This window comes from Pseudorasbora parva, chromosome 19 (genome assembly GCF_024679245.1).
Source record: "Pseudorasbora parva isolate DD20220531a chromosome 19, ASM2467924v1, whole genome shotgun sequence".
In the NCBI taxonomy this organism is placed as follows: domain Eukaryota; kingdom Metazoa; phylum Chordata; class Actinopteri; order Cypriniformes; family Gobionidae; genus Pseudorasbora; species Pseudorasbora parva.
The window spans coordinates 31,134,552-31,162,162 of NC_090190.1; the positions used below are offsets into that span (position 1 = coordinate 31,134,552).

The 27,611-nt window shown below is 36.6% G+C and overlaps 2 non-coding genes and 2 gene segments (V, D, J or C); all 4 read left to right on the forward strand.

Moving 5' to 3' along the window:
- Positions 1-2,464: 2,464 nt before the first annotated feature.
- LOC137047389 (Ig kappa-b4 chain C region-like) lies at positions 2,465-5,770 on the forward strand. The segment is given in 2 exon segments: positions 2,465-2,522; positions 5,448-5,770. Coding segments are annotated over 2 exon segments (381 nt in total).
- A 12,212-nt stretch (positions 5,771-17,982) lies between these two features.
- Positions 17,983-20,190, forward strand: LOC137047390 (Ig kappa-b4 chain C region-like). The segment is given in 2 exon segments: positions 17,983-18,010; positions 19,868-20,190. Coding segments are annotated over 2 exon segments (351 nt in total).
- Positions 20,191-25,163: 4,973 nt separating this feature from the next.
- Positions 25,164-25,235, forward strand: trnap-agg (transfer RNA proline (anticodon AGG)). Its single transcript has one exon. It is a non-coding gene; the product is annotated as a tRNA-Pro (tRNA).
- A 683-nt stretch (positions 25,236-25,918) lies between these two features.
- On the forward strand, positions 25,919-25,990 carry trnap-agg (transfer RNA proline (anticodon AGG)). The gene has a single exon. It is a non-coding gene; the product is annotated as a tRNA-Pro (tRNA).
- Positions 25,991-27,611: the final 1,621 nt, after the last annotated feature.

The following is a 27,611-nucleotide window of genomic DNA, read 5'->3' on the forward strand; positions in this document are numbered from 1 at the left end:
TCACAACTGCATGGAAAATTCAATGATTTTTCTAGAAAACATACACCACATTACATGAGTCACCAACTAGCTGATTTACAGTTATAGCCTACAGTAGGCCTGCTGTTAGCGTTTGGATCTGAAAGGTCCATGGACTGTAAAAAAATAAAAAAAATAAAAAAAAGCCCTAACCCTAACCCTAACCTAACCCTACCTCTTGGGTAGGTTTAGGGTAGTGGGGTCATAGATATCCATAATAAAGGCTAGATGTCTCTTGCGCGGTTTTGGCCAATGGAGGTCGCCGTCCGCAACTGACGGCCATCTTGTCATAGGCAACTCGCTCAATCGTAACAGTGTGTTTTAATGATGCATGTACTTTTATATAACCATAACTTGCTAAAATGTCAACCGATTTTCAAACTGTTTCATTTGTTATAAACTTCAGAGATGTAGTTATGACTACATACTTATGAATAATTACAGGTCCTTCTAAAAAGCATATTGTGATAAATTTCATTATTTTCCATAATGTAATGATAAAAATTAAACTTTCATATATTTTAGATTCATTGCCCACCAACTGAAATATTTCAGGTCTTTTATTGTTTTAATACTGATGATTATGGCATACAGCTCATGAAAACCTCATGAAAATCTTAAAAAATTAGCATATTTCACCCGACCATTAAAAGAAAAGTGTTTTTAATACAAAAAAAGTCAACCTTCAAATAATTATGTTCAGTTATGCACTCAATACTTGGTCGGGGATACTTTTGCAGAAATGACTGCTTCAATGCGGGGTGGCATGGAGGCGATCAGCCTGTGGCACTGCTGAGGTGTTCTGGAGGCCCAGGATGCTTCGATAGCGGCCTTAAGCTCATCCAGAGTGTTGGGTCTTGCATCTCTCAACTTTCTCTTCACAATATCCCACAGATTCTCTATGGGGATCAGGTCAGGAGAGTTGGCAGGCCAATTGAGCACAGTAATATTTCCTGCACACGCCTGTGCACGGTGGCTCTGGATGTTTCTACTCCAGACTCAGTCCACTGCTTCCGCAGGTCCCCCAAGGTCTGGAATCGGTCCTTCTCCACAATCTTCCTCAGCGTCCGGTCACCTCTTCTCGTTGTGCAGCGTTTTTTGCCACACTTTTTCCTTCCCACAGACTTCCCACTGAGGTGCCTTGATACAGCACTCTGGGAACAGCCTGTTCGTTCAGAAATTTCTTTCTGTGTCTTACCCTCTCGCTTGAGGGTGTCAATGATGGCCTTCTGGACAGCAGTCAGGTCGGCAGTCTTACCCATGATTGCGGTTTTGAGTAATGAACCAGGCTGGGAGTTTTTAAAAGCCTCAGGAATCTTTTGCAGGTGTTTAGAGTTAATTAGTTGATTCAGATGATTAGGTTAATAGCTCGTTTAGAGAACCTTTTCATGATATGCTAATTTTTTGAGATAGGAATTTTGGGTTTTCATGAGCTGTATGCCAAAATCATCAGTATTTAAACAATAAAAGACCTGAAATATTTCAGTTGGTGTGCAATGATTCTAAAATATATGAAAGTTTAATTTTTATCATTACATTATGGAAAATAATGAACATGCTATGAATATGAATATGCACACACACACACACACATATATATATATATATATATATATATATATATATATATATATATATATATATATATATATATATATATATATATATATATATATATATGTGGATTCAAAATGGTAACTCTTAGATTACAAAGACCTTTTTGTAATCTAAAATTGACTTTTTGTGACACAATAGAGTTGTATCTTTGCGTACTGAACAATTCACACAACTAGATGTATCGATTAAATATGATGTTCTGTTATGGTTTGTTGTCATTTCAGAATATGTAGGTCTTGGATGAATCAGAGGATTCTCTGTGATTTAACCAAGGGTGTTTTTGTTCATTTATTCACTGCATGTGTGAGCAGCTGCCACTGATCTTATGGGCATCACTGATGGAAAGAATGAAAACTGCTTCCCCCGTTCATTCTAGATGGAGCAGGCTTCATTGTGTTGAAATGTATAAGGAGTTTAATGAATATTGACACATACATCCATCTCAACCATATAGGTTTCATATTTAGAGTTTACTTGTTTAATTACAAACTGCATTAATACTGCGTTGGATTGTAAATTAGACTATATGAAAAACATTTAAAATATAAAGCTGTATAAAAAATGTTAATGTATAATTGATAATTGTGCTTAAGGGCACTTAAGATAATCAAATAATCAAAATAAAAATTTACATTAAAGTAATTGATGTACATATTTAGTTCAAAAGTGTTGGTAGTAATAAAAAAAACATTTTTAGTAGATTTTGGAAATTATCATATTTAATGCAGCTTTGTTTTGTTTGTTAGTTTATGTTGTTATTAGTTATAAAAGAGCGAACTGGTTATCATCAGTGTCAGTTTTAGTGCAGGAGGTTTTTGTTCAGCCGCTGATGTGGTTTGTATCACTGTGGTGGACGTTCGGTGGAGGCACACGACTCTCAGTTGGCAGTAAGTACATCTCTATTTATTTCAAAAATAAACAGAATGAGAAGAACAACAGAGAATTATTTTTTGCTTAAAAACATTACAAAAGAACTGATGAGTAATATAAGAATAAATAATTTGAATGCTTTATTCTGGTGTGACATTACCAAATAATTTGCTAACTTCACTTATACAGACCAATTTATACCAAATCGCTTTTACTGAGCATTTTATCAAAATGGTAAATCATATTTGACAAAGAATAAATGTTTTTTGTTTTTTTTGGCATGAAATATAAAGCTAATGTATGTTTAAGTCTTTCTCACATCTCTGCATCTTAACAAACGAGAAAACATTCAACATTTTGCTGCCAAATAGTAGATATAGGGCAGCTTAGGAATTATAAAAAGTTCAAAATGTCTTATTAACAGTTTTTAATTATTCTTGTTTAATGAAAAGTTTAATGAATGTCACATGAGACAGAAATGTGTCTGGTGTTTCTTTCTACATACAGTCTTGTTCAAAATAATAGCAGTACAATGTGACTAACCATAATCAAGGTTTTTAGTATATTTTTTATTGCTACGTGGCAAACAAGTTACCAGTAGGTTCAGTAGATTGTCAGAAAACAAACAAGGCCCAGCATTCATGATATGCACGCTCTTAAGGCTGTGCAATTGGGCAATTAGTTGAAAGGGGTGTGTTCAAAAAAATAGCAGTGTCTACCTTTGACTGTACAAACTCAAAACTATTTTGTACAAACATTTTTTTTTTTTTTTCTGGGATTTAGCAATCCTGTGAATCACTAAACTAATATTTAGTTGTATGACCACAGTTTTTTAAAACTGCTTGACATCTGTGTGGCATGGAGTCAACCAACTTGTGGCACCTCTCAGCTGTTATTCCACTCCATGATTCTTTAACAACATTCCACAATTCATTCACATTTCTTGGTTTTGCTTCAGAAACAGCATTTTTGATATCACCCCACAAGTTCTCAATTGGATTAAGGTCTGGAGATTGGGCTGGCCACTCCATAACATTAATTTTGTTGGTTTGGAACCAAGACTTTGCCCGTTTACTAGTGTGTTTTGGGTCATTGTCTCGTTGAAACAACCATTTCAAGGGCATGTCCTCTTCAGCATAGGGCAACATGACCTCTTCAAGTATTTTAACATATGCAAACTGATCCATGATCCCTGGTATGCGATAAATAGGCCCAACACCATAGTAGGAGAAACATGCCCATATCATGATGCTTGCACCTCCATGCTTCACTGTCTTCACTGTGTACTGTGGCTTGAATTCAGAGTTTGGGGGTCGTCTCACAAACTGCCTGTGGCCCTTGGACCCAAAAAGAACAATTTTACTCTCATCAGTCCACAAAATTTTCCTCCATTTCTCTTTAGGCCAGTTGATGTGTTCTTTGGCAAATTGTAACCTCTTCTGCACATGCCTTTTTTTTAACAGAGGGACTTTGCGGGGGATTCTTGAAAATAGATTAGCTTCACACAGACGTCTTCTAACTGTCACAGTACTTACAGGTAACCCCAGACTGTCTTTGATCATCCTGGAGGTGATCATTGGCTGAGCCTTTGCCATTCTGGTTATTCTTCTATCCATTTTGATGGTTGTCTTCCGTTTTCTTCCACGTCTCTCTGGTTTTGCTCTCCATTTTAAGGCATTGGAGATCATTTTAGCTGAACAGCCTATCATTTTTTGCACCTCTTTATAGGTTTTCCCCTCTCTAATCAACTTTTTAATCAAAGTACGCTGTTCTTCTGAACAATGTCTTGAACGACCCATTTTCCTCAGCTTTCAAATGCATGTTCAACAAGTGTTGGCTTCATCCTTAAATGGGGCCACCTGATTCACACCTGTTTCTTCACAAAATTGATGACCTCAGTGATTGAATGCCACACGGCTATTTTTTTGAACACACCCCTTTCAACTAATTCAACTAATTGCCCAATTGCACAGCCTTAAGAGCGTGCATATCATGAATGCTGGGTCTCATTTGTTTTCTGAGAATCTACTGAACCTACTGGTAACTTGTTTGCCACGTAGCAATAAAAAATATACTAAAAACCTTGATTATTCTGGTTAGTCACATTGTACTGCTATTATTTTGAACAAGACTGTACATCTGTAACTGCACTGTAAAAAATATTTTAAAAATAAGATACATTGTTGCCTTAAAATTTTGAGTTCAGTTAAATAAATAAAAATCAGTTAATACAATAAACATTTTTTGAGAATCGACAACCTTTATTCAAAGATTATTAAAATATTTTGTAAGCTTATTCGGTAATTGTGTGTTTTACTTGTGATGACGCAGTGAAACATGCCAAATTGTGCTATTTTCATGATTTATCACATTTTGTATGTGGTTCAGATATCAAATAATATTGTATTTCTAATTTCTATTTAACCAATTTCCTTTATTGTATCAACTCTATTTTTTTATTTCAATAAACTTAAAATGCAACCAGGTTACTTACTTTTTAAAGTTAAACCAATAAAACCTTTTTACAGTAAATACTGTGAATGTTTAACAAGAAATCATTTAATAATTTGAACAAATGAAAAATAGATTCCTTAAATTAAAAATCCATGTTTTAATATTATGAATGATGAATCTAAGATATGTGTGATTGTTGGTAAATGTGTTTTACAGGCTGTTGCTCCTGAGATCTGCTCGATTAACTCTGAATCTCTGAAAGGGAAGTGAAAGACTGATAGAGCTGTTTTTAAGAAGAATGAAACTCTCTCTCTCTCTCTTTCTCTCTCTCTCTCTCTCTCTCTCTCTCTCTCTCTCTGTCTCTCTCTCTCTCTCTCTCTCTCTCTCTCTCTCTCTCTCTCTCTCTCTCTCTCTCTCTCTCTCTCTCTCTCTCTCTCTCTCTCTCTCTCTCTCTCTCTCTCTCTCTCTCTCTCTCTCTCTCTCTCCAGCTGCCACTCGTCCCACTCTCGCGGTCCTGCCGCCCTCCGCCCTCGAGCTGCAGCAGGGTAAGGCTACAGTGCTGTGTGTGGGCAGTAAGGGATTCCCCTCTGACTGGAAGCTGAGCTGGAAGGTGGATGGCAGCAGCAGGAGCTCTGGTGTGAATCTGAGTCCCAGTGTGCTGCAGAAGGATGGACTGTACAGCTGGAGCAGCAGCCTGAGCCTCACTGAGAGTGAGTGGAGCAGAGCAAAAACCATCAGCTGTGACGCCACGCACGCATCCCAGAATGCAGTGACCGAGAGCCTGAACACACAGCAGTGTGATGACCAGTGAAACACACACACATCACACAAAAAAATGCAGATTGCATGCAAAATGTTTCATTCACACACACACATAGACAATTAAAACAATTCTTAATTAAGGACATACACCACCATGCTGAAAATTTGCTCTGTATGTTAATGTTTTAACATGCATGTATTACACAATACTTTTCTGCCAAATAAAAGCTTTTTGAATCAATAATTGTGTATTTATTGTTTATGGTTTAAGTATGAATATTAACTTAACGACATTAATGTTTAGTGATATCCATTAGATTGTTCAGATTGCATAAAAAAACAAGAATTTATTATTTTAGATCCTAGCTTGTTTAAATTCCAATACTTTCATTTATTTCAAGGTAGCCATGGCAAGACATGTCTCCAGAAACACAAATCCATTCTTTGTGTTTCTTAAACAATGAACAACAGCCTTAGACCAGACAAAACTTCTCAGGAAGCTAGGTAAAGCTTGTATGCGTCTTTTTTTTTTTTTATCAAACATTGCAAATAGAGATTTGGTCGAATTGCAGAGAGCTTTTTAGTCTAAACAGGTCTGTAAAATGATTTTCATTGTTCATTGTTAAAACAATAGAATAGATTACAGGGTGAAATATACAAAATACATCAAAGATAAGTAGTCAAATATGGCATTTCATAAGGGACTAAAGAACTAGCATTGGAATTTCATTATCATGGTTGGATGCATTTTAATAGGCAGTAAATCATATGAAATGATTGGGGCATTCTGGTGTTTATTATTTATAAGTAGAATGTGTTTATGAGTGTGTCAACATCATTTCACTAGCCTTAAAGAGTCTCTGTCTGAGTGTGTAAAGTCAGTGAGCTGAATAATGATCTTCAACATCTGCAGAAGCTCAAAGCTGAAGTCTCAGTATAGAGGAGGTTTTTGTACGATGCTTTCACACTGTGTGAACACCCAGTCTAGTTTTGCCGGGGCCTTAGTCTTACTGTGTTCACTCTGACAGTAATAAACTCCTGAATCTTCAGGCTGGACTCCACTGATGGTCAGAGTAAAATCCATGTGGTTTCCACTTTCACTGCCACTGAATCTAGAAGAAACACCTGAAGCTCTGTCTGATGTGGCATAGATGAGGAGTTTAGGAACTTCTCCAGGAATCTGATGGAACCAGGACATACAATACTGAGTGGTGTTTGGTTTAACACAGTATACTGCTGGTTTATGATTACAGTGAATAGTGACAGTCTGATCAGGCGGCACTGTTTGAGCTTCAGATTGAGTCAGAGTTTGTCCCAAAGAACCTGAAGAGAGAGACAGAAAACACCGTAGAATATAAAACTGATGAGCACATTTAAAAATCTAACACTTATTATATTTATGCTGCATAATCAGTGTCAATACAGATCTTTTGGATTGCTTATTCTAGTTTCCTCTAAATCGGCTGATTATATTAATTTCTACATACTTACTCCAGACGCAGGTTGTGAGTGTCCAAATAATGATGGTTATTAAAGTCATGTTTGCTTTTGGATCTGTATTATGAAGGAGAGCTGTCAGTAATAAAATCATAAACTCACAGATCTATAAAGACCTCCAGAGCACTGAAGCATGCAGTTCATATGCAAAGTGTTTTCAGGGACGGAGCTAGTGGGTTGATTGAAGGCCACCCTGCTAACAATTGCCAATTTTTTCTTTTTATCACTGAAGAATTGGGTTAGTACAACAAGATTAAATGCAGAGATTATTAAATAAGTCCCAACTTTAAAAAAAAATAAAAGAAGAAGCATGTATTTGTTAAGGCCTATATATGCATCACATTTATGAACATTCTCAAATGTATAAAGCTTACTGCTTTGTATGTTCACAATATAAGGCAATATATATATATATATATATATATATATATATATATATATATATATATATATATATATATATATATATATATATATATATATATATATATATATATATATATATATATATATATATATATATATATATATATATATATATAGTATCTGTATTTATGTGCACAAATAAATGAGTCCAGTTAATTTGTACTTGAAATTATGTGATTTTGCATTAGTTAAACGTTCCGTGTTTAATTTCAATTGACATTTTTTCTTACATTCTAGGATTAAAGGGTTAGTTCACCCAAAAATGAAAATGATCCCATGATTTACTCAATCTTAAGCCATCCTAGGTATATATGACATTCTTCTTTCGGACGAATACAATCAGAGTTATATTAAAAATGTCCTGCTCTTCCAAGCTTTATAATAGCAGTGAATGGCTTGTTCTGTTCTGTCCATAAAGTCCATAAAAGTTAATGTATCCATCATAAACGTAATCTATACAGCTCCGGGGGTGTCTCGTTCCCTCTCAGGGAACATGGGTTATATTTGTAAGGGTGGATCGCCTACAGTGGTTCTGACTGCAGGGTTGCCGAACGACTAAAGAAACGTTATCAGCGTGATGGTAGAAAACTGTATTCATTTCTTGTCTATAACCACCCACTGCAACTTATACCAACGACGGAAATAAGCGCAGTTACGATAGCAAAATATGTGGGAGAGCGTTGCTTTAATGTGACTATATTGTATTGCAATAGGTAGCACTTCAAAGTCAATACCAAATCAAAACTAGTTAGCAAATCATTTATAATTGAAAGAATTTAATAACAAAATCCGGTAATGGTTACACTTAAAATAGTTACAAAATATATGAATGAGATGATATTAACTTACCATTAATCGTACCCAGCATGTATAGAATGTAACCTGAGAGATAGGGAAAGATAGAGAGAGATAGAAAGATAGAAAGAGAGAGAAAAAGAGAGAGCAAAGAGAAGAGCCAAAGAAGGCCCCTAGAAGCAACAGCCAGAGCAAAAGACAGCGTCAGAGGAAAAATACCCCGAGCAACAGTTGCAATCTTCCTTTATCCATCCCTTGACCATGTGGCTGAACCCCTGAGACATTCAAACTGACCAATCAGACCAAACTTCTCCCACTGTAAAACAGGTGTGGCACCGTTTGGCCTACAGGCCCTCAACATCTCTTTGTCTTTAGAAATCCCAAACAGCCCCACTGATAAGAGAGAGGGGGGTGAAACACAGTAAAACAAATGTCTTTGTTCAAAGTCAAATATAAAATATCTTTGATTATTTTGGATTCTTACAGTCCTCCTATGGCACCTTTGGCCATGTTCATAAAGTGTCCAGAGGTGACACAGAACACAAAGACATTCTTCCAGTTGTGTGTAGATGTCATCTTCAGACTTCTAGAAATGTTGCAAAAGCAGTTTGCCAGTTCGGTCTTTGTTCTCATTGCAGTCCTGCATGGGAAGGCTCCATCAAATGGTGTTGCATCATTCTTTGATATGCAAAACGTCCATTGAATACCTCACACCTCGAGAGAACAGTCATTGAAGGTTAGAGCAAACGCTTGTCCCTCTTCCTGAGGACACAGGATGTGAACTTGTCCAGCAGGGATCCTGTGATTAAAAGAACATATAGCACCACAAAGAGCAAAAGCATACATGGCATTTGTCATTGGTCAGAAGTTTGATATGTTCAGATTAAAATGGTCTCTGGCAATAAGCCCTTAAATTGATATTAGGGGTGTCCATGGTTAACCGATTAACCGATTAACCGTTAAAAATTGTGTAACCGAGTGAAACATTTTGCTCGGTTAAGTGGCGTCAATGACGTGCTTTGAATTTAGTTGTAATATATTTTTGCACTCCTAGAGACCGCCAGAGCGCTCCCAGACATTTGTAATATCCACAAGAAGAAGTCATGACCAGCTTTCTAAGCGGGCAATGAAGCGGGCAAAGAAAGCGTGGGAGCACTTTAAAATTGAGAGTGACGGGGCAAAATGCAAGTATTGCAATGCAGTGCTTACCGCATTTTTCAGGCTATAAGTCGCTCCCGAGTATGAGTCGCATCAGTCAAAAAATGCGTCATGAAGAGGAAAATAACATAAGTCGCACTTGACTATAAGTCGCATTAGGGCAGAAGCAGAGCGGGAGCCGCGCGCGCTGTGCATATAACGGAGCAGAAGAAAGAAAGTTTGAAGTGAGAAACTTGTGAATGACTAGAGAAAAGCAGACGTTACTTTAACTGTAATGAAGAAAACAAAAAAAGCTTATCGCGGACTGAAAGCAAGATGGCCAGAGCTGAAGGAACGAGTCCACAGATGCTTGAACTCTGCCGGGAGAGGCTCAGCCGCGCGAGTCAAACGCTGTGTGAATCGTTCTCGGCTGCATATTTTACTACATGCCCTAATCATGCAGGCGCCCTCGCGGCCATTTGCGTTGCTCGTGAACTGGAGCGCATCACATCCTAATTTAACGAAACTCACAGACATGAAATATATCTTAAGAAAGCTTGAAATGTCTTTTAACAATTAAAAACGAAAAGAAATAGGCTACTCTCTGATTAGGTAATCCATGATGTGCATTTCTCTCTATAGGCGCGTTCACTATACGGAGATGGTGGTCGTCAAATTAATAAACTAAAAATAACCCTGACGCACACTATGGTTAACCGAGTATTAACCGCTAAGGGCCTCGGTTAACGGTTAATGAAAAACTTGAAAACGTGCAGCCCTAATCGATATATTTAATAAAGTGGTCAAGATCTCACAAGCTCTTACATTGTTTCTGGAAACATTAAAAATAATTTGCATTATAACAAAACAACAATCATTGCTGGTTTTAAACCCCCCTTTTTTTGAAGAGTATCAACAAAGTATTCAGTGTAACCAAATACAGAGATTCAATTGAATGGATGTCCAAAAACATCGTTCAGAGTCAAATGGACAAAATTCAAATAATCAAATAAGTTCGAAATCAAAAACATTGCTGCAAGTCAAATGGACAAAATACAAATAATCAAATCAGTTTCAGAAATGTTTCAAATCAAATTCATTGTTACAATACAATGATCAAATAAATGTTTGCACTTAGGTAAGAATGAGAAATACTAAAGTACATTTTGATATTTAACTTGGTAAGACAAATAACGAACTGAATTAGTAAATCAAAGAAAAACAAAACAAACAAAATCTGGAAGATATTCACAGTTATAATGTCTAGATGTAAATCATTTTTGTGAGGCAGATGTAGATTTGACTTTGTGTTTGAAGATCAAATCTATGTGAATGCATTTAGCTGTGGCTATGTGTAAATCATGCCCCAAACATGGTGAGGAGGGTTTACAATTGTGATGCAAATTTGGTCCTGTTGAACAGGCAGCCAGCTGAGAATGTGAGTGAGGTGTGGTTGGCTCAACATCTCCCCCCACCAATGTTTGTGTTAAAGAGCATGATGAAGTGCAAAAGTCAGAGTGACTGAATCCTGCTGTGATGAAAGCATTTTCATGGTTAATGCAATTGTAAATTACACTGTAGCCAAAATGGCAATTCTATGCTCCTGTACATGGTTTTACTTCAGCTATATGGAAAATAGCAGCGTTTTCCACATAGAAACACACAAAACTTGAAATGGCAATACAAGTCAAGTATTAAAGTTATTCCAATTTCACAAGATACATGGTCTAGAATGCATAGCATCTACCTTTATCCTAAGTGTTTCATAGAACACTTACAGTAAAGCAATCATGTGTTTTAAAGAATAAACTTAACTAGTCTAAGTGTATTTATAAACACAAACAACTATAATGTGTGTTCAATGCGCACAATGCGTCCTTTAGATCTATCGTGACGAACCAGTCCTCAAACTGGATCTGACTCACGATGGCTGGAATAGTGAGCATCTTGAACCTGAATCCCCTCAGAGACCGGTTCAGATACCTGAGATCTAATATCGGACGCAACCCCTAATCCTTCTTGGGGAAGTACCGGCTGTAGAACCCGAACTCCCTCTCTGGCGAGGGGGATACGTTCTATCGCCCCTTTTACCAGCAGAGAGTGTACTTCCTGCCCTATTCTGCTCGGGACCGACCACCGTCCAGACCACCCCTCTGGAGGGATACTGAACTGTAGTCTGTAGCCCCGTTCTACAGTGCGCAGGGCCCACGCAGATATATTCGGAAGGCATGACCATGCGCCGAGATATTCTGCTAAGGAAACTAGCCTCTCGAGGCTGGTCTGGGGTATCAACCGAGCCTCCCCCTTGACCCCCTGAAGCAGATGCCCGGCAGGGAATAGTCGGGTAAGATTTTCAGTGTGCGAAACGCGGTCGCTGCTCTGCCGCAGGTCTTATTAGAGGAGGCTGGAGTCACACGCGAACGCGGGGCATCGATGTGGCCCGGAGCCCTTTTGATTGCGGGAGCACAACATCGATTCCCCGAGAGCTCCAGGGGGAAAACGACCTCGGTCGTTCCACCCCATGGGGGACAGCTCTCAGTAACCCAGCCGCAGCTAGGACAGCTTGGAAGCCTTCTTAGCCTGAATGACCGCCCTCAGGTCGGCCTTCGGCTTCGAAGACTTCCCGCGAGAATGTCGCTTCTTTTGCCAGGCTCCCTCAGGAGGGGTGCGAGAAGCGACACTCAGCTTTTGTACCTCTCGGTGCGAGGAGCTTGGTGCTGGCTGAGACTGCCCACTCGAGGCAGTCTTGCTGGAGGAGCCCCAGCGGCGAGGGAGGAACTGATTGAAGGCAGCCGCCTGTTTCTTCACCTCCTAAAACCTCTCGACGACGGTGCTCACAGCGCCGCCGAAAAGGCCAGAAGGCAAAACCCGGGGAATCAAGGAGAAAGTGTCTGTCTCTCTCCCTGATCCCTGACAGGTTGAGCCAGAGATGCCTCTCCACACACACCATACCAGCCATAGAGCGGCCGATAGCACGGGCCGTCTCTTTGGTGATACGGAGAGACAAATCTGTTGCCTTCCTCAGTTCAGTTATATCCTCCGGAGAGGGTCCCTCGCCTTCATCTAACTCCTTCAGCAAATCGGCTTGATAGGCCTGCAGAACCGCAAGAGTGTGCAGACACCCACTAGCATGACCAGCCACACCATATGCCCTACCCACCAGCTTCGAAGTTTCTCTTTATGGTTTAGAGGGCAACGTCGGGGCCTTTGGTGAAGCAGCGGTCTCGGGTGAGAGGTTGCCCGTGAGCGCCTCTTCAACCCGTGGCAATGCTACATAGCCCTTTTCAGCCACTCCCAGCACATTTGCAAAATCTAGCACTGGGGGTTTGGTTAAGCGGGCTGAAAAGGGCTTTTCCCACGCTCTACACAACTCGTTGTGTAGATCGGGGAAAAAAGGCAGACCCCGGCGGGGAGGCTGAGCTCTACGCTTGAAAAAGCGTTCATCCAGCTTATTTGGCGGCTGGATGTCCACTTTTTCCTGTGGCCAATCTAAATTCAGCTTGGCCACAGCGCCCGCCTCGGTGCTCATAGCGATCGATTCCTTGGAATCAAACAGCCTAAGCACCGGATCCTCCCCCTCGCGGGAAGAAGCCGCTTCGCGGGCTTCCGCACGTGGTGGGAGAATCTCTGAATCGTCAGACGAGGAAGAGGAAGATGCCTCAACAGTCCCGAATCCCGCTGACAGATCCATCTGCGAGCCCCACAATCTGCGGTGCCGCGCTGCCTCAGCAACAGCGGGCCCAGAACCATGAGGCTCGCGAGGCTCGCGAGGCTCGCGAGGCTCGCGAGGCTGGCCGGCCTCATCAAACACGGCCATCCGCTAGTGCAGCACTCAATCAAATTAAGTTAGGACAAAATATATAGCAATATTGTGTTGCTTTAGCTCATTTTAATTAAGCAATTTGAACAAGCAGTAAAAAAAAAAAATCACTGTGGTGAACTTCTGGTGAAGTCAATCGACTCTCGGTTTGAAGTAAGTAAATCTCTTTCTATTTAATTTTAAATAAATCACAATTGTTAATACATATTATTGATTATATATGTTAAAGACAGTACAGAAATATATTAACTTCTATTTCTGGAGTCAATTATTACTGTAATTGCTGTATGGTTGGGCACTTAAAAATATAAATATATAGTATTTTGTTACATTTTATTATTCTGAATGTGTATTTACTGTGTATATAATGAAAATGTATTATTTTACTCTTGTTTTTTATGTTAAAGTAAATCATCTTCATTTTCGTGCTTTATAAAATACAAAACCATTTTCTAAAATGGATTTTCTAAAATATTTACATTATACATTTTAGTCTGATATGTTATACATTGCTTTTGTTATTTTTATAATTACCAAATAAATTAAAACTATTACTGAATATATTACTTTTATTACATCTGTTTAGACTAAAATCAGAAAAATATGATTCAGTAAAATGTGTTTTTACAGGTTGCTGCACTTGAGATCTGCTCGATTAACTCTAAATCTCTTAAAGGGAAGTGAACGACTGATAGAGCTGTTTTTAAGAAGAATAAACCCCCTATTTTGTATACTCTCTATGGAAAGGACAGGCATGTGACAGTCACTGTTTATTTCAAACTGTTTACATCTTCAGTCAGAAAACAAGGATTACTGCATTAACACACACATACGCATACAAGCATGCATGTGAGCACACAAATACAAGGGCTGCGTATGAAAACCTAGGCTGCTGACTCGTTGCCTCGCGGCCTCATCAGACAATGACTTGTAAGGCAGCATTTTGTGCATGAAGGCATCTCATGAAACTAATTTTGGACAGACTTCTAAGGCAGTGTAACACTTTAATGATCTACAGCAATATAGAGAGAGCTTTGGTGAGAACTAAACACATATTTAATTACTACAGTAGTGATTTCTCGCTAGAAATGACATCAGAAGTGTAATATGTTGGTAAAAATCGTACATTTACACACAAACTGACCCGCGAACGCAACTTCTGGACACCACCTTTTTCCCCCAGCTCAACTGTCACTGAATGGAAAGCACAGGATTGTGGGATATCAAAGGCAGCGAAGGACACATGTACGCTGCCTTCAAAAATCGATCAGATGAAGGTAGCCTATCTCAGGAGACAGGAAGTGAAGCAAACATTAGATTCGGACGCAGCTTGATGCCTTCCTGCCTCAAATGTGTCCTCCGAAGGCAGCATTTTCCAGGTTTCGGACGCAGCCAAGGGTTGAATGTTTGTGCCTAAATGAGCAGGTGTCACCCATTTGGAGTTTGTTTGCTACTGCTACGTGCTGTGTTGAGAACTCCAATAGTAGATTTGTATGTTTTCAGACTGAAAATGAATCGCACAACTACAAGTAAGTAAACGATTCAAATATTAGTGTTTTTAAAATATATAATGTAAAGTTAGACTGTTTTTATGCATGGTTTGAAATAGCTTCCTAGCAAGTTTTTTTAGCCTCTCCTCACAACTTCTCAGTACGTCCCTTTGTGTTTTGGCGTGCTTATGGTACGCGTTTTTTCGCGTGCATATGATACGCACTTTATGGCGTATTATACATACGTATCTTTGTAAATATTTATTCGTAAACATATTAGTTTATGTTGCAGTTGATACAAACTAATGATGAATATTTCTAACTCACCATCTGACTCTAAAAGTAAAAATGCTTTGTGTACCTTATCAACATTATTAAACAAAGCATGCATTAATATTTTTTGAGAACCTTATTATCAAGTGTAAAGTATTTCTACATTAACTGATGTGTTAACATTTGTAAGTTAATTTCAAAGTAAATAATAATAAATGCTTTGTTAATGGAAAGTCATGTTAATAAAGAGTCTACAAATGTTAGTAACACATTAGTTATTGATGAAATAGTGTACACTTTACAATAAGGTTCTCAAAATCCATTAATACAAGCTTTGTTGATGGTAAGTCATGTTAATAAAAGTCTACAAAGGTTAGTAACACATCAGGTAATGTTGAAATAGTGTGCATTTTACAATAAGGGTCACAAAATGTAATGACAATAAAGTGTGTATAAACATGAATGGCATATGCGTTGATGTTCAGATGGTTTCCACTGTAGGATTGTTTACCAACAGCACAAAATCAATGGCTTAATAAATCATGTTGATACGGTACACAAAGGCATTTTTACCTTTAGAGTCAGAGAGTGAGTAAGAAATGTTCACCCTAAGTGTGTGTCAACTGCTATGTAAACTAATGTAAATATTTATAGTAAAATAACCTTACAAAAAACAGTAAAGCTACAGGCATTTTTAGGTTAGTTCATGTTAACGAATGCATTAACTAATGTTAACTAAGGCACTGTTAATGTGAATAGATGCATTTATACATGTGAGTTAAGATTAACTAATGCTGCAAAGAAGTGTTGTTCATGTTAACTAATGCATTAACTAATGTTAACTAAGGCACTGAGTGCCTGAATTAATTCCTCATCAGGAAACTGTTCTCCAGTCTTAAATGTCTACGTGTATGTTAGTGTGTAAAGTCAGTGAGGTGAATAATGATCTTCAACATCTGCAGAAGCTCAAAGCTGAAGTCTCAGTATAGAGGAGGTTTTTGTACGATGCTTTCACACTGTGTGAACACCCAGTCTAGTTTTGCCGGGGCCTTAGTCTTACTATGTTTACTCTGACAGTAATAAACTCCTGAATCTTCAGGCTGGACTCCACTGATGGTCAGAGTAAAATCTGTGTCCCTTCCACTGCCACTGAATCTAGAAGAAACACCTGAAGCTCTGTCTGATGTGTAATAGATCAGGAGTTTAGGAACTTCTCCAGGAATCTGATGGTACCAGGACATACAATCCTGAGTGGTGTTTGGTTTAACACAGTATACTGCTGGTTTATGATTACAGTGAATAGTGACAGTCTGATCAGGCGGCACTGTTTGAGCTTCAGATTGAGTCAGAGTTTGTCCCACAGAACCTGAAGAGAGAGACAGAAAACACTGTAGAATATAAAACTGATGAGCACATTTAAAAACCTAACACTTATTATATTTATGCTGCATAATCAGTGTCAATACAGATCTTGTGGATTGCTTATTCTAGTTTTACTCTAAATCAGCTGATTATATTCATTTCTACATACTTACTCCAGACGCAGGTTGAAAATGTCCAAATAATGATGGTTATTAAAGTCATGTTTGCTTTTGGATCTGTATTATGAAGAAGAGCTGTCAGTCATAAAATCATAAACTCACAGATCTATAAAGACCTCCAGAGCACTGAAGCATGCAGTTCATATGCAAAGTGTTTTCACAATGTAAATGTACTTTCTGAGAACAAGAAACTCTCTTGCAACATATTCAACATTGAACATATTCATTTGGTAATCTAGATGGGCCTGATTTTTTTTCTTTGACAATTTTAAACTTAATCATCTTAATAACCCTAATAACCCTATATATTTCTGCTTGCCGTTATCCATCAGATTATGTTCAGTCACTGCATCGTATGTCATCATCACTTTCTAAATAAACACACTTTGCTAATAAGGTGATTAAACACTGTCGTCACTTGACGTGCTAAAGACCTTTAAACAGTTATTCATATTTATAAAAACTACCAGTGCTTTTACCACAGTAACCTTAGTTTTAATGTGATAGGCGTAGTAAAAGGAGAGAAACCTTGAATCTTACCATGCATGTAGTTTTAATGTGATATTTGTTGTAAATAAACAGTAACCACAACAATTGCCATGCTTTAAATGCATTTTTTTATGTAAAATCCAAATATTGTAATGTAAATAGTACTTTTTCCTGTATATAATGCTATATATTAAAAAAAGAAAAAAAGAAAAGAAATAAGCCTATCCCTTTTTCAGGAAGGATACTGTATGTTAAAGATAAGTTTGTAAAATTCAGATAAACTATACAGATCGTTATTTGAAATCTTTATTTACAGATCTTTATATGACATATTTAATTTATTGTTATATACCATGAACAATTATTGTACATGCACCTGTGGGACAGCCAGGACACTAACAGTTTACAGGTGGAAGAAAATCCAATAACATAGGAAACTAAAGAGACATTTCTCTGATTCTGATACTGACACTGAATACTGATTCTGAAAACCACGAGAAAGATGCCCAGGGTCTCTGATCACCTGTGTGAACATGCTGCAGGAGACACGAGGACTGCAGATGTGCCAGAGCAATAAACCGCATGCACTTAAAGCAGTTGGTGACAACACAACATACACTGACTATTGATATAGACTACATTAGAAGATGTTTTTCATAACTAAAGAATAGGCATTTCTTAATTTGTGTTAAACATCAAGGGAGTCTTATTATTTAACAACTCACACATTACATCACATGTATATGATTTTCTGTATGTGAAGCACTGTACTAAATATGAAAAATATAGAACAATGGATTTGTCTGGAAAAAAAGAGAAATGTAAGAGAACAGCAAGAACTAAGTGATTAATAGGGCAGATCCGGGTTAGAAGATCAATTAGATTAAACAAGAATAGGAAGAGTAGGATCCACATAATGTGGATCTGAATAGGTAGGCTATATTATTGTTTTTAATTAGATACTTTAGGTTAAACTGGACTGAACCATATATAAAATATAAATATAAAAGCTGTGTAAAAAATAAATAAAACGTGAACTAAGAAAATCAGAATATAAATGTATTTGAAAGTGACTGATGTACATGTAGGCTATAGTTCTTAATTGGTAGTTGAGTAGTGTTTCTATAGTAGAAATATATATATATATAAAAATGTTGTATTTATGGTAAATTATAAAAATAAACTGGTTTAATTTAGCAACTTTATGGTTTGTTTATTTAATTTGTTATTAGTTATAAAAGGGTGAACTGGTTATCGTCAGTGTCAGTTTTAGTGCAGGAGGTTTTTGTTCAGCCGCTGATGTGGTTTGTATCACTGTGGTGGACGTTCGGTGGAGGCACACGACTCTCAGTTGGCAGTAAGTACATCTCTATTTATTTCAAAAATAAACACAATGAGAAGAACAACAGAGTATTATTTTTTTGCTTAAAAACATTACAAAAGAACTGATGAGTAATATAAGAATAAATAATTTGAATGCTTTATTCTGGTGTGACATTACCAAATAATTTGCTAACTTCACTTATACAGACCAGTTTATACCAAATCGCTTTTTGACTACTGAGCATTTTATCAAAATGTTAAATCATATTTGACAAAGAATAAATGTTTTTTTGTTTTTCTGCATGAAATATAAAGCTAATGAATGTATAAGTCTTTCTCACATCTCTGCATCTTAACAAACGAGAAAACATTCAACATTTTGCTGCCAAATAGTAGATATAGGGCAGCTTAGGAATTATAAAAAGTTCAAAATGTCTTATTAACAGTTTTTAATTATTCTTGTTTAATGAAAAGTTTAATGAATGTCACATGAGACAGAAATGTGTCTGGTGTTTCTGAAACTGCACTGTAAAAAATATTTTAAAAAGTAAGCTACCTTGTTGCCTTAAAATTTTGAGTTTAGTTAAATAAATAAAAAATCAGTTAATACAATAAACATTTTTGAGAATCGACAACCTTTATTCAAATATTATTTAAAGATTTTGTAAGCATATTCAGTAATTGTGTGTTTTATTTGTGATGACGCAGTGAAACATGCCAAATTGTGCTATTTTCATGATTTATCACATTTTGTATGTGGTTCAGATATCAAATAATATTGTATTTCTAATTTCTATTAAACCAATTTCCTTTATTGTATCAACTCTATTTTTTTATTCCAATAAACTTAAAATGCAACCAGGTTACTTACTTTTTAAAGTTAAACCAATAAAACCTTTTTACAGTAAATACTGTGAATGTTTAACAAGAAATCATTTAATAATTTGAACAAATGAAAAATAGATTCCTTAAATTAAAAATCCATGATTTAATATTATGAATGATGAATCTAAGATATGTGTGATTGTTGGTAAATGTGTTTTACAGGCTGTTGCTCCTGAGATCTGCTCGATTAACTCTGAATCTCTGAAAGGGAAGTGAAAGACTGATAGAGCTGTTTTTAAGAAGAATGAAACTCTCTCTCTCTCTCTTTCTCTCTCTTTCTCTCTCTTTCTTTCTTTCTCTCTCTCTCTCTCTCTCTCTCTCTCTTTCTTTCTCTCTCTCTCTCTCTCTCTCTCTCTCTCTCTCTCTCTCTCTCTCTCTCTCTCTCTCTCTCTCTCTCTCTCTCTCTCTCTCTCTCTCTCTCTCTCTCTCTCTCTCTCTCTCTCTCTCCCCCCCTCTCTCTCTCTCTCCAGCTGCCACTCGTCCCACTCTCGCGGTCCTGCCGCCCTCCGCCCTCGAGCTGCAGCAGGGTAAGGCTACAGTGCTGTGTGTGGGCAGTAAGGGATTCCCCTCTGACTGGAAGCTGAGCTGGAAGGTGGATGGCAGCAGTAGGAGCTCTGGTGTGAATCTGAGTCCCAGTGTGCTGCAGAAGGATGGACTGTACAGCTGGAGCAGCAGCCTGAGCCTCACTGAGAGTGAGTGGAGCAGAGCAAAAACCATCAGCTGTGACGCCACGCACGCATCCCAGAATGCCGTGACCCAGAGCCTGAACACACAGCAGTGTGATGACCAGTGAAACACACACACATCACACAAAAAAATGCAGATTGCATGCAAAATGTTTCATTCACACACACACATAGACAATTAAAACAATTCTTAATTAAGGACAAACACCACCATACTGCCAATTTGCTCTGTATGTTAATGTTTTAACACGCATGTATTAAATAATACTTTTCTGCCAAATAAAAGCTTTTTGAATCATGAATTGTGTATTTATTGTTTATTGTTTAATTATGAATATTAACTTATCATGTGAATGGGCATTAATGTTTAGTGATATCCAGATAAACTTTAGATTGTTCAGAATGCATAAAAAACAAAATTTCCTGAATTTAGATCTAAGCATTTTTAAATTCCAATACTTTCATTCATTTCAAGGTAGCCATGGCAAGACATGTCTCCAGAAACACAGATCCATTCTTTGTGTTCTTAAAAAATGAACAACAGCCTTAGACCAGACAAAACTTCTCAGGAAGAAAGCCTGTATACTTAATAAATGCTTCTTCTTCTTTTTTCATCAAACATTGCAAATAGAGATTTGGTCAAATTGCAGAGAGCTTTTTAATCTAAACAGGTCTGTAAAATGATTTTTATTTGTACCAAATTAAAACAATAGAATAGATTAAAGAGTAAAGTATACAAAATATACATCAAAGATAAATAGTCAAATATGGCATTTCATAAGGGACTAAATAACTTCCTCATTTTTATTAGCATTGGAGTTGTATCATCATGGTTGGATGCATTTTAATAGACTGTAAATCATATAAAATGATTGGGGCATTCTAGTGTTTATTATTTATAAGTAGAATGTGTTTATGAGTGTGTCAACATCACCATTTCACTAGCCTTAAATATTATCTGTGTATGTTAGTGTGTAAAGTCAGTGAGGTGAATAATGATCTTCAACATCTGCAGAAGCTCAAAGCTGCAGCGCTGAAGTCTCAGTAGAGGTTTTTGTATGATGCTTTTACACTGTGTGAACACCCAGTCCTTCGTGCCAGAGACTCCTTTGTTATGTTGACTCTGACAGTAATAAACTCCTGAATCTTCAGGCTGGACTCCACTGATGGTCAGAGTAAAATCTGTGTCCCTTCCACTGCCACTGAATCTAGAAGAAACACCTGAAGCTCTGTCTGATGTGTAATAGATCAGGAGTTTAGGAACTTCTCCAGGGATCTGATGGTACCAGGACATACAATCCTGAGTGGTGTTTGGTTTAACTAAATTTATTGCTGGTTCATGATTACAGTGAATAGTGACAGTCTGATCAGGTGGCACTGTTTGAGCTTCAGATTGAGTCAGAGTTTGTCCCACAGAACCTGAAAAGAGAGACAGAAAACACTGTAGAATATAAAACTGATGAGCACATTTAAAAATCTAACACTTATTATATTTATGCTGCATAATCAGTGTCAATACAGATCTTGTGGATTGCTTATTCTAGTTTCCTCTAAATCAGCCGATTATATTAATTTCTACATACTTACTCCAGACGCAGGTTGTGAGTGTCCAAATAATGATGGTTATTAAAGTCATGTTTGCTTTTGGATCTGTATTATGAAGGAGAGCTGTCAGTAATAAAATCATAAACTCACAGATCTATAAAGACCTCCAGAGCACTGAAGCATGCAGTTCATATGCAAAGTGTTTTCAGGGACGGAGCTAGTGGGTTGATTGAAGGCCACCCTGCTAACAATTGCCAATTTTGTCTTTTTATCACTGAACAGTTGGGTTAGTACAACAAGATTAAATGCAGAGATTATTAAATATCCCAACTTTAAAAAATTAACAGAAGAAGCATGTATTTGTTATATATGCATCACATTTATGAACATTCTCAAATGTATAAAGCTTACTGCTTTGTATGTTCACAATATAAGGCAAAAAAAAGTTGTATCTGTAATTATGTGCACAAATAAATGAGTCCAGTTAATTTCTACTTGAAATTATGTGATTTTGCATTAGATAAACGTTCAGTGTTTATTTTTTAATTGATATTTTTTAAACCAATCTTACATTCTAGGATTAATGGGTTAGTTCACCCAAACATGAAAATGATCCCATGATTTAATAAAGGCCTCCTGAAGCGAAGCGATGTGTTTGTGTAAGAAAGATATCCATATTTAAAATTGTATATACTGTAATCTCTAACTGTTGTGCGTGCATTTAAAATTGAGACTGGCTTTCCAGCATAAAGGTACAAACTGTGTGTATATATATATATGTATATGTATTTTTTTTAATTTTTTTTACGGTCTATGATATATATATATATATATATATATATATATATATATATATATATATATATATATATAGTCTTGTTCAAAATAATAGCAGTACAATGTGACTAACCAGAATAATCAAGGTTTTTAGTATATTTTTTATTGCTACGTGGCAAACAAGTTACCAGTAGGTTCAGTAGATTGTCAGAAAACAAATGAGACCCAGCATTCATGATATGCACGCTCTTAAGGCTGTGCAATTGGGCAATTAGTTGAAAGGGGTGTGTTCAAAAAAAATAGCAGTGTCTACCTTTGACTGTACAAACTCAAAACTATTTTGTACAAACATTTTTTTTTTCTGGGATTTAGCAATCCTGTGAATCACTAAACTAATATTTAGTTGTATGACCACAGTTTTTTAAAACTGCTTGACATCTGTGTGGCATGGAGTCAACCAACTTGTGGCACCTCTCAGCTGTTATTCCACTCCATGATTCTTTAACAACATTCCACAATTCATTCACATTTCTTGGTTTTGCTTCAGAAACAGCATTTTTGATATCACCCCACAAGTTCTCAATTGGATTAAGGTCTGGAGATTGGGCTGGCCACTCTATAACATTAATTTTGTTGGTTTGGAACCAAGACTTTGCCCGTTTACTAGTGTGTTTTGGGTCATTGTCTTGTTGAAACAACCATTTCAAGGGCATGTCCTCTTCAGCATAGGGCAACATGACCTCTTCAAGTATTTTAACATATGCAAACTGATCCATGATCCCTGGTATGCGATAAATAGGCCCAACACCATAGTAGGAGAAACATGCCCATATCATGATGCTTGCACCTCCATGCTTCACTGTCTTCACTGTGTACTGTGGCTTGAATTCAGAGTTTGGGGGTCGTCTCACAAACTGCCTGTGGCCCTTGGACCCAAAAAGAACAATTTTACTCTCATCAGTCCACAAAATGTTCCTCCATTTCTCTTTAGGCCAGTTGATGTGTTCTTTGGCAAATTGTAACCTCTTCTGCACATGCCTTTTTTTTAACAGAGGGACTTTGCGGGGGATTCTTGAAAATAGATTAGCTTCACACAGACGTCTTCTAACTGTCACAGTACTTACAGGTAACTCCAGACTGTCTTTGATCATCCTGGAGGTGATCATTGGCTGAGCCTTTGCCATTCTGGTTATTCTTCTATCCATTTTGATGGTTGTCTTCCGTTTTCTTCCACGTCTCTCTGGTTTGGCTCTCCCTTTTAAGGCATTGGAGATCATTTTAGCTGAACAGCCTATCATTTTTTGCACCTCTTTATAGGTTTTCCCCTCTCTAATAAACTTTTTAATCAAAGTACGCTGTTCTTCTGAACAATGTCTTGAACGACCCATTTTCCTCAGCTTTCAAATGCATGTTCAACAAGTGTTGGCTTCATCCTTAAATAGGGGCCACCTGATTCACACCTGTTTCTTCACAAAATTGATGACCTCAGTGATTGAATGCCACACTGCTATTTTTTTGAACACACCCCTTTCAACTAATTCAACTAATTGCCCAATTGCACAGCCTTAAGAGCGTGCATATCATGAATGCTGGGTCTCATTTGTTTTCTGAGAATCTACTGAACCTACTGGTAACTTGTTTGCCACGTAGCAATAAAAAATATACGAAAAACCTTGATTATTCTGGTTAGTCACATTGTACTGCTATTATTTTGAACAAGACTGTATATATATATATATATATATATATATATATATATATATATATATATATATATATATATATATATATATATATATATATACATATATATATATATATATATATATATATATATATATATATATATATATATATATTTATAGGCCTTTATTAACCCCCCTGAGCGTGTGGAGCAGTTATATGATGGATAGATGCACTTTTAGTGAGTGGACAGCCATTCACTGTCATTATAAAGCTTGGAAGAGCCAGGACATTTTTTATTGTAACTCATACATTCATCTGAAAGAAGAACATCATACTACAAAGGATTACTTGAGGGTGAGTAAATCATGGGGGATTTTTTTATTATCTTAATAAATTAATTAAATTTTTGGATGAACTATCCTTTTAAGAAAAAAAATCAAATTCACTCAGTATTACTTGATCTATTCCAATACTAATTAAGTACAACATTCAGTTGTGTTGTAGGCACTAACGCAGTCTAATCCTTTAGAGTCAAATACAGTTTTTTTCTGTGCCACCCCAATCTGGTTGCTGGTTTCTGCCTGGACACCCTGTAAAATCAAATATCCACCACTACACTGAAATGTCCTTTCTTAGAACAATAATCTTTCTAACTTTCAAGGAGCAGCCTATAGGCTGAGGCGGTACTGTTGTTTTGTTTTGTTTTTGTTTTTTGATCATCTTAAAAATTCTAATCATCTTATTTTTGATGAAAATTGTTCATCTGACTTTCACAAACATCTTCCAGATACTTTTGTCACCAGGGATATTTTAGAAAGATGTGTTTTACTGCATACCCGCACAGTCTCGTTTAAAACGAATCTAAATGAAATAGGCCAACTACCGCATCTATTTAAAAGACATGTTCAATGAAGAGCTCCACATCTGCTTGTCAACCACTAGATGTCGCCATTATAGTCACTCGATTTCACCAGGAATCCAACAGAACGAGCATCCCCACATCCACGTAGTCAAAAATGGGCCTGGTTCTCCTGTGTGAAGGACAACACATCATACTTCCAGATGTGCACATGGCTCGTTGGTCTAGGGGTATGATTCTCGCTTAGGGTGCGAGAGGTCCCGGGTTCAAATCCCGGACGAGCCCAATTGCTTTTTTAAAGGCTTTAAAATCTTGGAACTGACAAAACTTTACATTGACTGAATCTCCAGGCAAAGGACAGTCTACTGAGCTCTGCATGCAGTGCTGTGTCGTATGGGTCTACAGTAGGACCAGTGTTTTCCAACAGCAAAATAGTCATCTGGCAATAAATAAATAATGATAATAGCTATGCCTATTGTTTTTTTGGTTTTGAGAACTTGAAACTCTTTTAAAGTTATTTCTTATTTTTTATGGAATATCTTGATTTTATATGAAATGCTTTTCACTTGATTGCAGAAAAAAAATATGTTTGCATTTATTGAGCAACATATTTTGTGTGGGAAAAATTATAATAGTGGTTTATTTTGTTTAAAAATCTTATAAATGTAGATCTGTTCAAAGTTTGTACAAGTTTCTGTTTATTTTGATGAATAAATTAATGTTTTTTGTTCAATAAATATATACTGTCTGTCATTTGAAATATGTTAAAGAAGTGACAGTTTGCTATTTAACTTCATTCTACTTTGTTCTAAAGACCACTGAACGGCCTCTGTAACTGCAGGTTGTGTCCACCAGATGGCGCCATTCATCAACCACCAAAATAAACATCCTAAACTCACTCCATCATATGGTCTATGGTCCTGTGATCACTACGCAACGTGGCACAGCATACTACTTATAGTTTTTAAGGCTCGTTGGTCTAGGGGTATGATTCTCGCTTAGGGTGCGAGAGGTCCCGGGTTCAAATCCCGGACGAGCCCTATATTTTACAAAGTTTTAGAATCTTGGAACTGACAAACCTTTACATCAACTAATTTTATAGCAAAGGTTAGTCTACTTAGTTCTACATGCTGTAGCTTACGGGTCTATAGGACCAGTAAGGACAATTATTTTTTTTATAAATGCAGTATTTATTATATAGCCTATTATTTATTCGTTAATACAAATTAGTTTTTTGTATGGGTATAACAGAGCTACAGGCACACCTTAAGAAGAAATGTGGTTTTCACTCTCATAGTGTAGCCTATGATTGCAAAAACATTGTTTGTATTGAACATTGATGGAGCAATAGATTTTGTGTAAAAATAATAAATAAATAAAAAATCTTATAAATGTAGTATGAGGTGGAGGAGAGGGGGGCTTTTTCCCAACACACGGGTTAAAAGACTCACCAGAATGTGGCAAAAGGCACAAAGCAATACTTTAGCTAAATATTTATTTTTTAATAATGTCTAAGTAAATACCTAAATACCACTTTCACTTTTTTATTTATTTATAAAAATTCAATTCTGTTCAATAAATATACTGTCATTAAAATATGTTAATATAAAAATGAAAGGATTAGTTCTCTTCAACTATAAAAATGTCTTGATAATTGACTCACCCCCATGTCATCCAAGATGTTTATGTCTTCCTTTCTTCAGTTGAAAATAAACTGAGGTTTTTGATTAAAACATTCCAGGGCCCTCATTTATCAAGGGTGCGTACGCACAGTTCTGTGCGTAGTGAGTGCGTAAGAACAGTTTCACGCATAGTGTGGGATTTACCAACTTGTACTTATACGTAGAAATGTGTGTAAATATAAGCACACCTCTGAGCATGCTTACGCAGAGAATCTAGTGGTAGAACAGCGATACTACACATGAAACAGCATGTAAAGGATTACTTCAGCAATTAACATATGGCTTTGTATCAGTAGAAACCTGGGAGTATATTCGAATGATCATGCTAAATTTATTTGACACTAAATTTATATATATATATATATATATATATATATATATATATATATATATATATATATATATATATATATATATATATATATATATATATATATATATATATATATATATATATATATATAATATAAAATTACGCATTGTGTTCAAAATGACTATATATCTTTATCTATAGATAGATAGATAGATAGATAGATAGATAGATAGATAGATAGATAGATAGATAGATAGATAGATAGATAGATAGATAGATAGATAGATAGATAGATAGATAGATAGATAGATAGATAGATAGATAGATAGATAGATAGATAGATAGAACCTTACTGAAATCGTCAACAAGCCAAAATAAAATGGGGCTTGCATGCTATCGCCAGATTTCCAAACAGAATTGGAGCCACAGACTGCCCCCACATCGCCATAAAAGCACCATCATAAACCAACAAATTTAATTATGTAAATAGAAGTGTTTCATTCTGTTTTCTGCTAGACAAATAATAATTTGTTTTAAATTTGTTGTTGTTGTTAAACGTTATTGTCGTCAATGTCAAAATGATTGACTCATTTTGTGTTTGTGGAGTTCCTCTTTTTGCCATAACTGCGGTGACGAAAAAAAAAAAATCTCGTGATTTTTAAAGGG